Here is a 12,234-nt window from a genome sequence, read left to right on the forward strand (position 1 = left end):
CAATATAGGCCTCTGTCTCAATATAGGCCTCTGTCTCATGATAGGCCTCTGTCTCAATATAGGCCTCTGTCTCAATATAGGCCTCTGTCTCAATATGGGCCTCTGTCTCAATATGGGCCTCTGTTTCAATATAGGCCTGTCTCAAGATAGGCCTCTGTTTCAATATAGGCCTGTCTCAAGATAGGCCTCTGTTTCAATATAGGCCTCTGTCTCAATATAGGTCTCTGTCTCAATATAGGCCTCTGTCTCAATATAGGCCTCTGTCTCAATATAGGCATCTGTCTCAATATAGGCCTCTGTCTCAATATAGGCCTCTGTCTCAATATAGGTCTCTGTCTCAATATAGGCCTCTGTCTCAATATAGGTCTCTGTCTCAATATAGGCCTCTGTCTCAATATAGGTCTCTGTCTCAATATAGGCCTCTGTCTCAATATAGGTCTCTGTCTCAAGATTGGCCTCTGTCTCAATATAGGTCTCTGTCTCAATATAGGCCTCTGTCTCAATATAGGTCTCTGTCTCAAGATAGGCCTCTGTCTCAATATAGGCCCCTGTCTCAATATAGGCCTCTGTCTCAAGATTGGCCTCTGTCTCAATATAGGCCTCTGTCTCAAGATTGGCCTCTGTCTCAATATAGGCCTCTGTCTCAATATAGGTCTCTGTCTCAATATAGGTCTCTGTCTCAATATAGGCCTCTGTCTCAATATAGGCCTCTGTCTCAAGATAGGCCTCTGTCTCAATATAGGCCTCTGTCTCAATATAGGCCTCTGTCTCAATATAGGCCTCTGTCTCAATATAGGCCTCTGTCTCAATATAGGCCTCTGTCTCAATATAGGTCTCTGTCTCTAGATAGGCCTCTGTCTCAATATAGGTCTCTGTCTCAATATAGTCCTCTGTCTCAAGATAGGCCTCTGTCTCAATATAGGTCTCTGTCTCTAGATAGGCCTCTGTCTCAATATAGGTCTCTGTCTCAATATAGTCCTCTGTCTCAAGATAGGCCTCTGTCTCAATATAGGCCTCTGTCTCAATATAGGCCTCTGTCTCAATATAGGCCTCTGTCTCAATATAGGCCTCTGTCTCAATATAGGTCTCTGTCTCAAGGTAGGTCTCTGTCTCAAGTCATCTCTATCAAGGATCAAAGTGACATCAAAATTAGTGTTTGGTTCTTCATGTTGTGTTTAACGATGTTGCAGTAGGTTGACTTTGACCATGTGCTGCTAGTTAGGTGTTGCTATCAACAACGACCACCTCAAAGGAGCTGAGTATGTCGGTGTGAAACGTGTTTACTTCGATGCTAAACCCTCCCCTTCATGTCACACAAAAATTGGACCACGAGCTGAAAACTTTCCATTCGATCGAACCAATCGCTGCTCGTATGTCCTTTCATGGTAAAGTGTATCAAGTCATCATCACAGAAATACGCAGCAAAGACCCAGCTACTCTCTGACAGTCACCATCACACCATCAGACCACGAGATGGACGGGCTGTGTGTTTCTCTCATCACTCTCTTGTGTAAGTAGCCTTTAGAATGAGTTTCACTGGGCCTCAGAGCTGCACGATAAATCAAATCAAATCAAATTTTATTTGTCACATACACATGGTTAGCAGATGTTAATGTGAGTGTAGCGAAATGCTTGTGCTTCCAGTTCCGACAATGCAGTAATAACCAACATGTAATCTAACTAACAATTCCAAAACTAATATCTTATACACAGTGTAAGGGGATAAAGAATATGTACATAAGGATATATGAATGAGTGATGGTACAGAGCAGCATAGGCAAGATACAGTAGATGGTATCGAGTACAGTATATACATATGAGATGAGTATGTAAACAAGTGGCATAGTTAAAGTGGCTAGTGATACATGTATTACATTAAGATGCAGTAGATGATTTAGAGTAGAGTATATACATATACATATTCACAGCTCTCTGTTGTTGCTCCAGCTCTCTGTTGTTGCTCCAGCTCTCTATTGTTGCTCCAGCTCTCTGTTGTTGCTACATCTCTCTGTTGTTGCTACATTTCTCTATTGTTGCTCCAGCTCTCTGTTGTTGCTACATCTCTCTGTTGTTGCTACATCTCTCTGTTGTTGCTCCAGCTCTCTATTGTTGCTCCAGCTCTCTGTTGTTGCTACATCTCTCTGTTGTTGCTACATCTCTCTGTTGTTGCTACAGCTCTCTGTTGTTGCTACATCTCTCTGTTTTTGCTACAGCTCTCTGTTGTTGCTACAGCTCTCTGTTGTTGCTACATCTCTCTGTTGTTGCCATCGCTCTCTATTGTTGCTACAGCTCTCTGTTGTTGCCATCGCTCTATTGTTGCTACAGCTCTCTGTTGTTGCTACAGCTCTCTGTTGTTGCCATCGCTCTCTATTGTTGCTACAGCTCTCTGTTGTTGCTACAGCTCTCTGTTGTTGCTACATCTCTCTGTTGTTGCCATAGCTCTCTGTTGTTGCCATAGCTCTCTGTTGTTGCCATCGCTCTCTATTGTTGCTACAGCTCTCTGTTGTTGCTACAGCTCTCTGTTGTTGCTTCAGCTCACTGTTGTTGCTCCAGCTCTCTGCTGTTGCCATAGCTCTCTGTTGTTGCCATAGCTCTCTGTTGTTGCCATAGCTCTCTGTTGCTACCTGTAGGTGCTGTTTCCTCCAGTCAGTTCATCCTATCACTGTTCCTCTGCTCCCTGTAGGTGCTGTTTCCTCCAGTCAGTTCATCCTAACACTGTTCCTCTGCTCCCTGTAGGTGCTGTTTCCTCCAGTCAGTTCATCCTAACACTGTTCCTCTGCTACCTGTAGGTGCTGTTTCCTCCAGTCAGTTCATCCTAACACTGTTCCTCTGCTACCTGTAGGTGCTGTTTCCTCCAGTCAGTTCATCCTAACACTGTTCCTCTGCTACCTGTAGGTGCTGTTTCCTCCAGTCAGTTCATCCTAACACTGTTCCTCTGCTCCCTGTAGGTGCTGTTTCCTCCAGTCAGTTCATCCTAACACTGTTCCTCTGCTACCTGTAGGTGCTGTTTCCTCCAGTCAGTTCATCCTAACACTGTTCCTCTGCTCCCTGTAGGTGCTGTTTCCTCCAGTCAGTTCATCCTAACACTGTTCCTCTGCTCCCTGTAGGTGCTGTTTCCTCCAGTCAGTTCATCCTAACACTGTTCCTCTGCTACCTGTAGGTGCTGTTTCCTCCAGTCAGTTCATCCTAACACTGTTCCTCTGCTCCCTGTAGGTGCTGTTTCCTCCAGTCAGTTCATCCTAACACTGTTCCTCTGCTCCCTGTAGGTGCTGTTTCCTCCAGTCAGTTCATCCTAACACTGTTCCTCTGCTCCCTGTAGGTGCTGTTTCCTCCAGTCAGTTCATCCTAACACTGTTCCTCTGCTACCTGTAGGTGCTGTTTCCTCCAGTCAGTTCATCCTAACACTGTTCCTCTGCTCCCTGTAGGTGCTGTTTCCTCCAGTCAGTTCATCCTAACACTGTTCCTCTGCTCCCTGTAGGTGCTGTTTCCTCCAGTCAGTTCATCCTAACACTGTTCCTCTGCTCCCTGTAGGTGCTGTTTCCTCCAGTCAGTTCATCCTAACACTGTTCCTCTGCTCCCTGTAGGTGCTGTTTCCTCCAGTCAGTTCATCCTAACACTGTTCCTCTGCTACCTGTAGGTGCTGTTTCCTCCAGTCAGTTCATCCTAACACTGTTCCTCTGCTACCTGTAGGTGCTGTTTCCTCCAGTCAGTTCATCCTAACACTGTTCCTCTGCTCCCTGTAGGTGCTGTTTCCTCCAGTCAGTTCATCCTAACACTGTTCCTCTGCTCCCTGTAGGTGCTGTGTCCTCCAGTCAGGATGGGATCTCTGCAGCAGAGGTGGAGCTGAGAGTCCGACCAGGAGACAACATCGTTCTTCATTGTGACATCAAAGACCATCTGGTAACAGATTGGTACAGAAACAGCTCCGTTGGGAACTTGAGTCATCTCAGAATTTCCAAATCCAGTCATGTCCGTCGATTCTATTTCCTGTTGCGTTCTCAACAGTTCTATGATCTACTGATAACTAACGTCTCTGAATCCGACCTGGGACTCTACTACTGTGGGAGCTGGCAGAGACCTGTGGTGAACAAGGAAGGGTTTCTCAGTGGCACAGAAAAAGATGTCTACAACCATGGAAATGTCATCACCAGACTTTCATTTGGTCAGAAAATACTGTTTCTTGTTTCTTTCTTTAGGTTGCCGTACAAAATACATTTACATATGTTGCCAGGGAAACAGAATCTCAATGAGAGACAAGTTTCTTAATTTATGCTTGTGTTTATGTCCAGAAACTCGTCCAACTGAGCCCTCCTCCTCCCCTGATGTGGACTGTGGTCTGTGTTGGATGTTGCTGTTCAGTCTGTGTCCTGTGTCTGCTCTCCTCTCCTCTCTCCTCTCCTCCACCTGTGTCTACTCCTTCTGCAGAACAACAGGTAAACTCCCTCCCTCAGTCAGGATTCACTCATCACTCATTCATGTTTTAACTCTGGGTAATACTAATCAGTCTAACATATTATTGAAATAATTACCTAGGATTTTAACAACAATATGTAAACATCTACTATCTTTTAACTGATGTGTCCTCGTTTAACCTCAAACTTGTTGTTTTGATGGCGATTTCTCTTCCTCTGCAGCTCCAACTGAGACTCAGGTTCCTCTGAACAGGACGACCAGCAGGGGAAGTGACAGCAGAGAGCAGACTACAGTCAGAGTGGGTGTTGTAGTTTTATTTTGGGTGGCCATCTTGATTTGTAGTCCATGTGTTTGGTAACCCAGCCCTATTGAAAGAGTATTTTCAGTGGCAGATAGAATTATTAAATACAGAAGGTAAAGAGCAGCAATACATAATATATAATAATAATGTAATATGATATCTAATTAATATTAACAGATAATCTCTATGGCTCTCTCTGACTACAGTACCTACGCATCCATTAAATCCAGCATTTTGAGACTGAAAGCATCCATCAATTCCAGCAGAGTGAGACCCATTACCACCCATCAATACCAGCAGAGTGAGACCCATTACCAGCCATCAATACCAGCAGAGTGAGACCCATTACCAGCCATCAATACCAGCAGAGTGAGACCCATTACCAGCCATCAATACCAGCAGAGTGAGACCCATTACCAGCCATCAATACCAGCAGAGTGAGACCCATTACCAGCCATCAATACCAGCAGAGTGAGACCCATTACCAGCCATCAATACCAGCAGAGTGAGACCCATTACCAGCCATCAATACCAGCAGAGTGAGACCCATTACCAGCCATCAATACCAGCAGAGTGAGACCCATTACCAGCCATCAATACCAGCAGAGTGAGACCCATTACCAGCCATCAATACCAGCAGAGTGAGACCCATTACCAGCCATCAATACCAGCAGAGTGAGACCCATTACCAGCCATCAATACCAGCAGAGTGAGACCTATTACCAGCCATCAATACCAGCAGAGTGAGACCCATTACCAGCCATCAATACCAGCAGAGTGAGACCCATTACCAGCCATCAATACCAGCAGAGTGAGACCCATTACCAGCCATCAATACCAGCAGAGTGAGACCCATTACCAGCCATCAATACCAGCAGAGTGAGACCCATTACCAGCCATCAATACCAGCAGAGTGAGACCCATTACCAGCCATCAATACCAGCAGAGTGAGACCCATTACCAGCCATCAATACCAGCAGAGTGAGACCCATTACCAGCCATCAATACCAGCAGAGTGAGACCCATTACCAGCCATCAATACCAGCAGAGTGAGACCCATTACCAGCCATCAATACCAGCAGAGTGAGACCTATACCAGCCATCAATACCAGCAGAGTGAGACCCATTACCAGCCATCAATACCAGCAGAGTGAGACCCATTACCAGCCATCAATACCAGCAGAGTGAGACCTATACCAGCCATCAATACCAGCAGAGTGAGACATTAACCAGCTTTCAAAACCAATACCAGCCTTCAAAGCCAGCAGTGTGAGACCTATACAAATTATCAATACCAGCAGTGTGAGACCTATACCAGCTATTAAGACCAACTGAGTGAGACCTATACCAGTCATCAATACCAGCAGTGTGAGACCTATACCACCCATCAATACCAGCAGAGTGAGACCTATACCATCCATCAATACCAGCAGAGTGAGACATATACCATCCATCAATACCAGCAGAGTGAGACCTATACCAGCCATCAATACCAGCAGAGTGAGACCTATACAAGTCATCAATACCAGCAGAGTGATACCTATACCAGCCATCAATACCAGCAGAGTGAGACCTATACCAGCCATCAATACCAGCAGAGTGAGACCTATACAAGTCATCAATACCAGCAGAGTGATACCTATACCAGCCATCAATACCAGCAGAGTGAGACCTATACCAGCCATCAATACCAGCAGAGTGATACCTATACCAGCCATCAATACCAGCAGAGTGAGACCTATACCAGCCATCAATACCAGCAGAGTGAGACCTATACCAGCCATCAATACCAGCAGAGTGAGACCTATACCAGCCATCAATACCAGCAGAGTGAGACCTATACCACCCATCAATACCAGCAGAGTGAGACCTATACCAGCCATCAATACCAGCAGTGAGACCTGTACCTCAAATAATAACCATTGGACTCTCTTCCTCAGGCTGAATGACAGCACCATGGCAACAACAACAGGAAGTTCGTGTGGGTTTCCTGTGTACCGATTGTGTCTTCTCAGCCAATCAGTGACCAACTCTTATATGAGTACTGTAATGCCAACATCATAATATCAGATTATCAACATTAGTAGTAGTCAATGTATGTATATGAGTATATATAAATAATGTTGATATGTTGGAGTGTTTGTACATATGGTTACATATAATGTATTGTCCTATACAGTGGGACAAAAAGTATTTAGTCAGCCACCAATTGTGCAAGTTCTCCCACTTAAAAAGATGAGAGAGGCCTGTAATTTTCATCATAGGTACACTTCAACTATGACAGACAGAGCTCTGTTTTTGCTCCTCTAAGTAAATCTAAGGAAGGAAATGTTATTAAGAATATATACATATATGAATGAGAGATCTTTTAACACAACATTTCAAGTGTTGGATTGAGCTATAGTATTAATGTCTGATTTATGGTTGGTGAATATACCTGTAATAAATATCTTTTTGGAATAAAATGAAGTTTTTCAGAGATTATAATGTTCTGTGGCATAATTCACCTGATCACTATGTAACTCTATTGGGAATGTGGTTGAATGCTTTACTGAGCTACTTTTAGTCAACTTTAACCGAAGGCAAGGTGTATGAAACCATGGAAACTGCTGTGATTCTGTTCAGCATATGTCTTCCTCTAAAGCCACACCCTTTAGTATCAAAGCCACACCCCCTTAGCATTTAAGCCACACCCTCTTAGCCTATAAGTTACACCCTTGTCTAGTCTAAGCCAACCCTCTTAGCATATGAGCATCTCTTACTAACCTATAAACCACACCCACTAAGACTATAAGCCACACCCTTGTCTATTCTAAGCCAACCCTCTTAGTATATAAGCCTCTCCTACTAACCTATAAACCACACCCACTAAGACTATAAGCCACACCCTCAAACAGAAACCTATCTGAAAGGTTGCTGGAGCCTTTTCAAACAGAATGACCTGACCTTAACATGGAGGAGACTGTAGTTAACATGGAGGAGACTGTAGTTAACATGGAGGAGACTGTAGTTAACATGGAGGAGACTGTAGTTAACATGATGGAGACTGTAGTTAACATGGAGGAGACTGTAGTTAACATAGAGGAGACAGTAGTTAACATAGAGGAGACAGTAGTTAACATGGAGGAGACTGTAGTTAACATGGAGGAGACTGTAGTTAACATGGAGGAGACTGTAGTTAACATGGAGGAGACTGTAGTTAACATGATGGAGACTGTAGTTAACATGGAGGAGACTGTAGTTAACATAGAGGAGACAGTAGTTAACATAGAGGAGACAGTAGTTAACATTGAGGAGACTGTAGTTAACATGGAGGAGACTGATGTTAACATGGAGGAGACTGTAGTTAACATGGAGGAGACTGTAGTTAACATGGAGGAGACTGTAGTTAACATGGAGGAGACTGGAGTTAACATGATGGAGACTGTAGTTAACATAGAGGAGACAGTAGTTAACATTGAGGAGACTGTAGTTAACATGGAGGAGACTGAAGTTAACATGGAGGAGACTGTAGTTAACATGGAGGAGACTGTAGTTAACATGGAGGAGACTGGAGTTAACATGATGGAGACTGTAGTTAACATGGAGGAGACTGAAGTTAACATGGAGGAGACTGTAGTTAACATGGAGGAGACTGTAGTTAACATGGAGGAGACTGTAGTTAACATAGAGGAGACAGTAGTTAACATAGAGGAGACAGTAGTTAACATTGAGGAGACTGTAGTTAACATGGAGGAGACTGAAGTTAACATGGAGGAGACTGTAGTTAACATGGAGGAGACTGTAGTTAACCTTGAGAATAGTGTAGTTAACATTGAGGAGACTGTAGTTAACATGGAGGAGACTGTAGTTAACATTGAGGAGACTGTAGTTAACATGGAGGAGACTGTAGTTAACATGGAGGAGACTGTAGTTAACATGGAGGAGACTGTAGTTAACATGGAGGAGACTGTAGTTAACATGGAGGAGACTGTATTTAACATGGAGGAGACTGTAGTTAACATGGAGGAGACTGTAGTTAACATTGAGGAGACTGTAGTTAACATGGAGGAGACTGTAGTTAACATGGAGGAGACTGTAGTTAACATGGAGGAGACTGTAGTTAACATAGTGGAGACTGTAGTTAACATGGAGGAGACTGTAGTTAACATGGAGGAGACTGTAGTTAACATGGAGGAGACTGTAGTTAACATGGAGGAGACTGTAGTTAACATGGAGGAGACAGTAGTTAACATGGAGGAGACTGTAGTTAACATGGAGGAGACTGTAGTTAACATGGAGGAGACTGTAGTTAACATGGAGGAGACTGTAGTTAACATGGAGGAGACTGTAGTTAACATGGAGGAGAATGTAGTTAACATGGAGGAGACTGTAGTTAACATGGAGGAGACTGTAGTTAACATGGAGGAGACTGTAGTTAACATGGAGGAGACTGTAGTTAACATGGAGGAGACTGTAGTTAACATGGAGGAGACTGTAGTTAACATGGAGGAGACTGTAGTTAACATGGAGGAGACTGTAGTTAACATGGAGGAGACCGTAGTTAACATGGAGGAGACTGTAGTTAACATGTAGGAGACTGTAGGGCAGCATTTCAAACAGAATGGACTGACCTTGACATTGAGGAGACTGTAGGGCATTATTTACCAAACTTGGTCCTGTTTTTGCTCCTCTAAGTAAATCTAAGGAAGGAAATGTTATTAAGAATATATACATATATGAATGAGAGATCTTTTAACACAACATTTCAAGTGTTAACTCAACTTTTTGTGTCTTCTTTTACAATGTAATTTGTATTTACCGTTTTAAAATGTCTACATTTTATTGGTATGGATTTACAATGTTGGATTGAGCTATAGTATTAATGTCTGATTTATAGTTGGTGAATATACCTGTAATAAATATCTTTTTGGAATAAAATGAAGTTTTTCAGAGATTATAATGTTCTGTGGCATAATTCACCTGATCACTATGTAACTCTATTGGGAATGTGGTTGAATGCTTTACTGAGCTACTTTTAGTCAACTTTAACCGAAGGCAAGGTGAATGAAACCATGGAAACTGCTGTGATTCTGTTCAGCATATGTCTTCTTCTAAAGCCACACCCTTTAGTATCTAAGCCACACAGCTCTTAGCATTTAAGCCACACCCTCTTAGCCTATAAACCACACCCTTGTCTAGTCTAAGCCAACCCTCTTAGTATTTGAGCCTCTCCTACTAACCAATAAACCACACCCACTAAGACTATAAGACACACCCTCAAACAGAAACCCATCTGAAAGGTTGCTGGAGCCTTTTCAAACAGAATGACCTGACCTTAACATGGAGGAGACTGTAGTCAACATGGAGGAGACTGTAGTTAACATGGAGGAGACTGTAGTTAACATGGAGGAGACTGTAGTTAACATGGAGGAGACTGTAGTTAACATGGAGGAGACTGTAGTTAACATGGAGGAGACTGTAGTTAACATGGAGGAGACTGTAGTTAACATGGAGGAGACTGTAGTTAACATTGACGAGACTTTAGTTAACATGGAGGAGACTGTAGTTAACATTGATGAGACCGTAGTTAACATGGAGACTGTAGTTAACATGGAGGAGACTGTAGTTAACATGGAGGAGACTGTAGTTAATATGGAGGAGACTGTAGTTAACATGGAGGAGACTGTAGTTAACATGGAGGAGACTGTAGTTAACATGGAGGAGTCTGTAGTTAACATGGAGGAGACTGTAGTTAACATGGAGGAGACTGTAGTTAACATGGAGGAGACTGTAGTTAACATGGAGGAGACTGTAGTTAACATGGAGGAGACTGTAGTTAACATGGAGGAGACTGTAGTTAACATGGAGGAGACTGTAGTTAACATGGAGGAGACTGTAGTTAACATGGAGGAGACTGTAGTTAACATGGAGGAGACTGTAGTTAACATGGAGGAGACTGTAGTTAACATTGACGAGACTTTAGTTAACATGGAGGAGACTGTAGTTAACATTGATGAGACCGTAGTTAACATGGAGACTGTAGTTAACATGGAGGAGACTGTAGTTAACATGGAGGAGACTGTAGTTAATATGGAGGAGACTGTAGTTAACATGGAGGAGACTGTAGTTAACATGGAGGAGACTGTAGTTAACATGGAGGAGACTGTAGTTAACATGGAGGAGACTGTAGTTAACATGGAGGAGACTGTAGTTAACATGGAGGAGACTGTAGTTAACATGTAGGAGACTGTAGTTAACATGGAGGAGACTGTAGTTAACATGGATCAGACTGTAGTTAACATGGAGGAGACTGTAGTTAACATGGAGGAGACTGTAGTTAACATGGAGGAGACTGTAGTTAACATGGAGGAGACTGTAGTTAACATGGATCAGACTGTAGTTAACATGGAGGAGACTGTAGTTAACATGGAGGAGACTGTAGTTAACATGGAGGAGACTGTAGTTAACATGGAGGAGACTGTAGTTAACATGGAGGAGACTGTAGTTAACATGGATCAGACTGTAGTTAACATGGAGGAGACTGTAGTTAACATGGAGGAGACCGTAGTTAACATGGAGGAGACTGTAGTTAACATGGAGGAGACTGTAGTTAACATGGAGGAGACTGTAGTTAACATTGAGGAGACTGTAGTTAACATGGATCAGACTGTAGTTAACATGGAGGAGACTGTAGTTAACATGGAGGAGACTGTAGTTAACATGGAGGAGAATGTAGTTAACATGGAGGAGAATGTAGTTAACATGGAGGAGACTGTAGTTAACATGGAGGAGACTGTAGTTAACATGGAGGAGACTGTAGTTAACATGGACGAGACTGTAGTTAACATGGAGGAGACTGTAGTTAACATGGAGGAGACTGTAGTTAACATGGAGGAGACTGTAGTTAACATGGAGGAGACTGTAGTTAACATGGAGGAGACTGTAGTTAACATTGAGGATACTGTAGTTAACATGGAGGAGACTGTAGTTAACATGGAGGAGACTGTAGTTAACATGGAGGAGACTGTAGTTAACATGGAGGAGACTGTAGTTAACATGGAGGAGACTGTAGTTAACATGGAGGAGACTGTAGTTAACATTGAGGAGACTGTAGTTAACATGGAGGAGACTGTAGTTAACATGGAGGAGACTGTAGTTAACATTGAGGAGACTGTAGTGCAGCATTTCAAACAGAAAGGACTGACCTTGACATTGAGGAGACTGTAGGGCATTATTTACCAAACTTGGTCCTTGGAACCCCAAGAAGTGCCTGTGCCACCTACTTAGCCATCAAAACCCTTACCGAAATGTAAAATGCAACTTAAATATTTTGTTTGTCATAATATGTCCACAAACTCCTCTGAACTGTTTCCTCTGGGAAGCATGCGGACACCTTTGGCCTCCTACTAAGCCTATAAGCCACACCTACTAGCCTATAAGCCACACCTACTAGCCTATAAGCCACACCCACTAGCATATAAGCCACACCCACTAACATATAAGCCACACCTACTAACCTATAAGCCACACCTACTAAC

The 12,234-nt window shown here is 43.1% G+C and overlaps 1 protein-coding gene and 1 long non-coding RNA gene across 2 annotated transcripts in view; both read left to right on the forward strand.

The window, feature by feature from the left end:
* Positions 1–1,444: 1,444 nt before the first annotated feature.
* LOC135536709 (uncharacterized) overlaps positions 1,445–12,234 on the forward strand; it is a 31,415-nt gene continuing 20,625 nt past the window's right edge. The window contains exon 1 of the mRNA XM_064962970.1: positions 1,445–1,510. Within this exon, the coding sequence (XP_064819042.1) occupies positions 1,474–1,510 (37 nt within the window). The 5' untranslated portion in view covers positions 1,445–1,473. The remainder of the gene's footprint in view (positions 1,511–12,234) is intronic.
* Positions 4,326–5,084, forward strand: LOC135536716 (uncharacterized). The gene is made up of 3 exons (XR_010455056.1): positions 4,326–4,433; positions 4,635–4,711; positions 4,921–5,084. It is a non-coding gene; the product is annotated as an uncharacterized LOC135536716 (long non-coding RNA).

The sequence above is a fragment of the Oncorhynchus masou genome, unplaced genomic scaffold (assembly GCF_036934945.1).
Source record: "Oncorhynchus masou masou isolate Uvic2021 unplaced genomic scaffold, UVic_Omas_1.1 unplaced_scaffold_653, whole genome shotgun sequence".
Classification (NCBI taxonomy): Eukaryota; Metazoa; Chordata; class Actinopteri; order Salmoniformes; family Salmonidae; genus Oncorhynchus; species Oncorhynchus masou.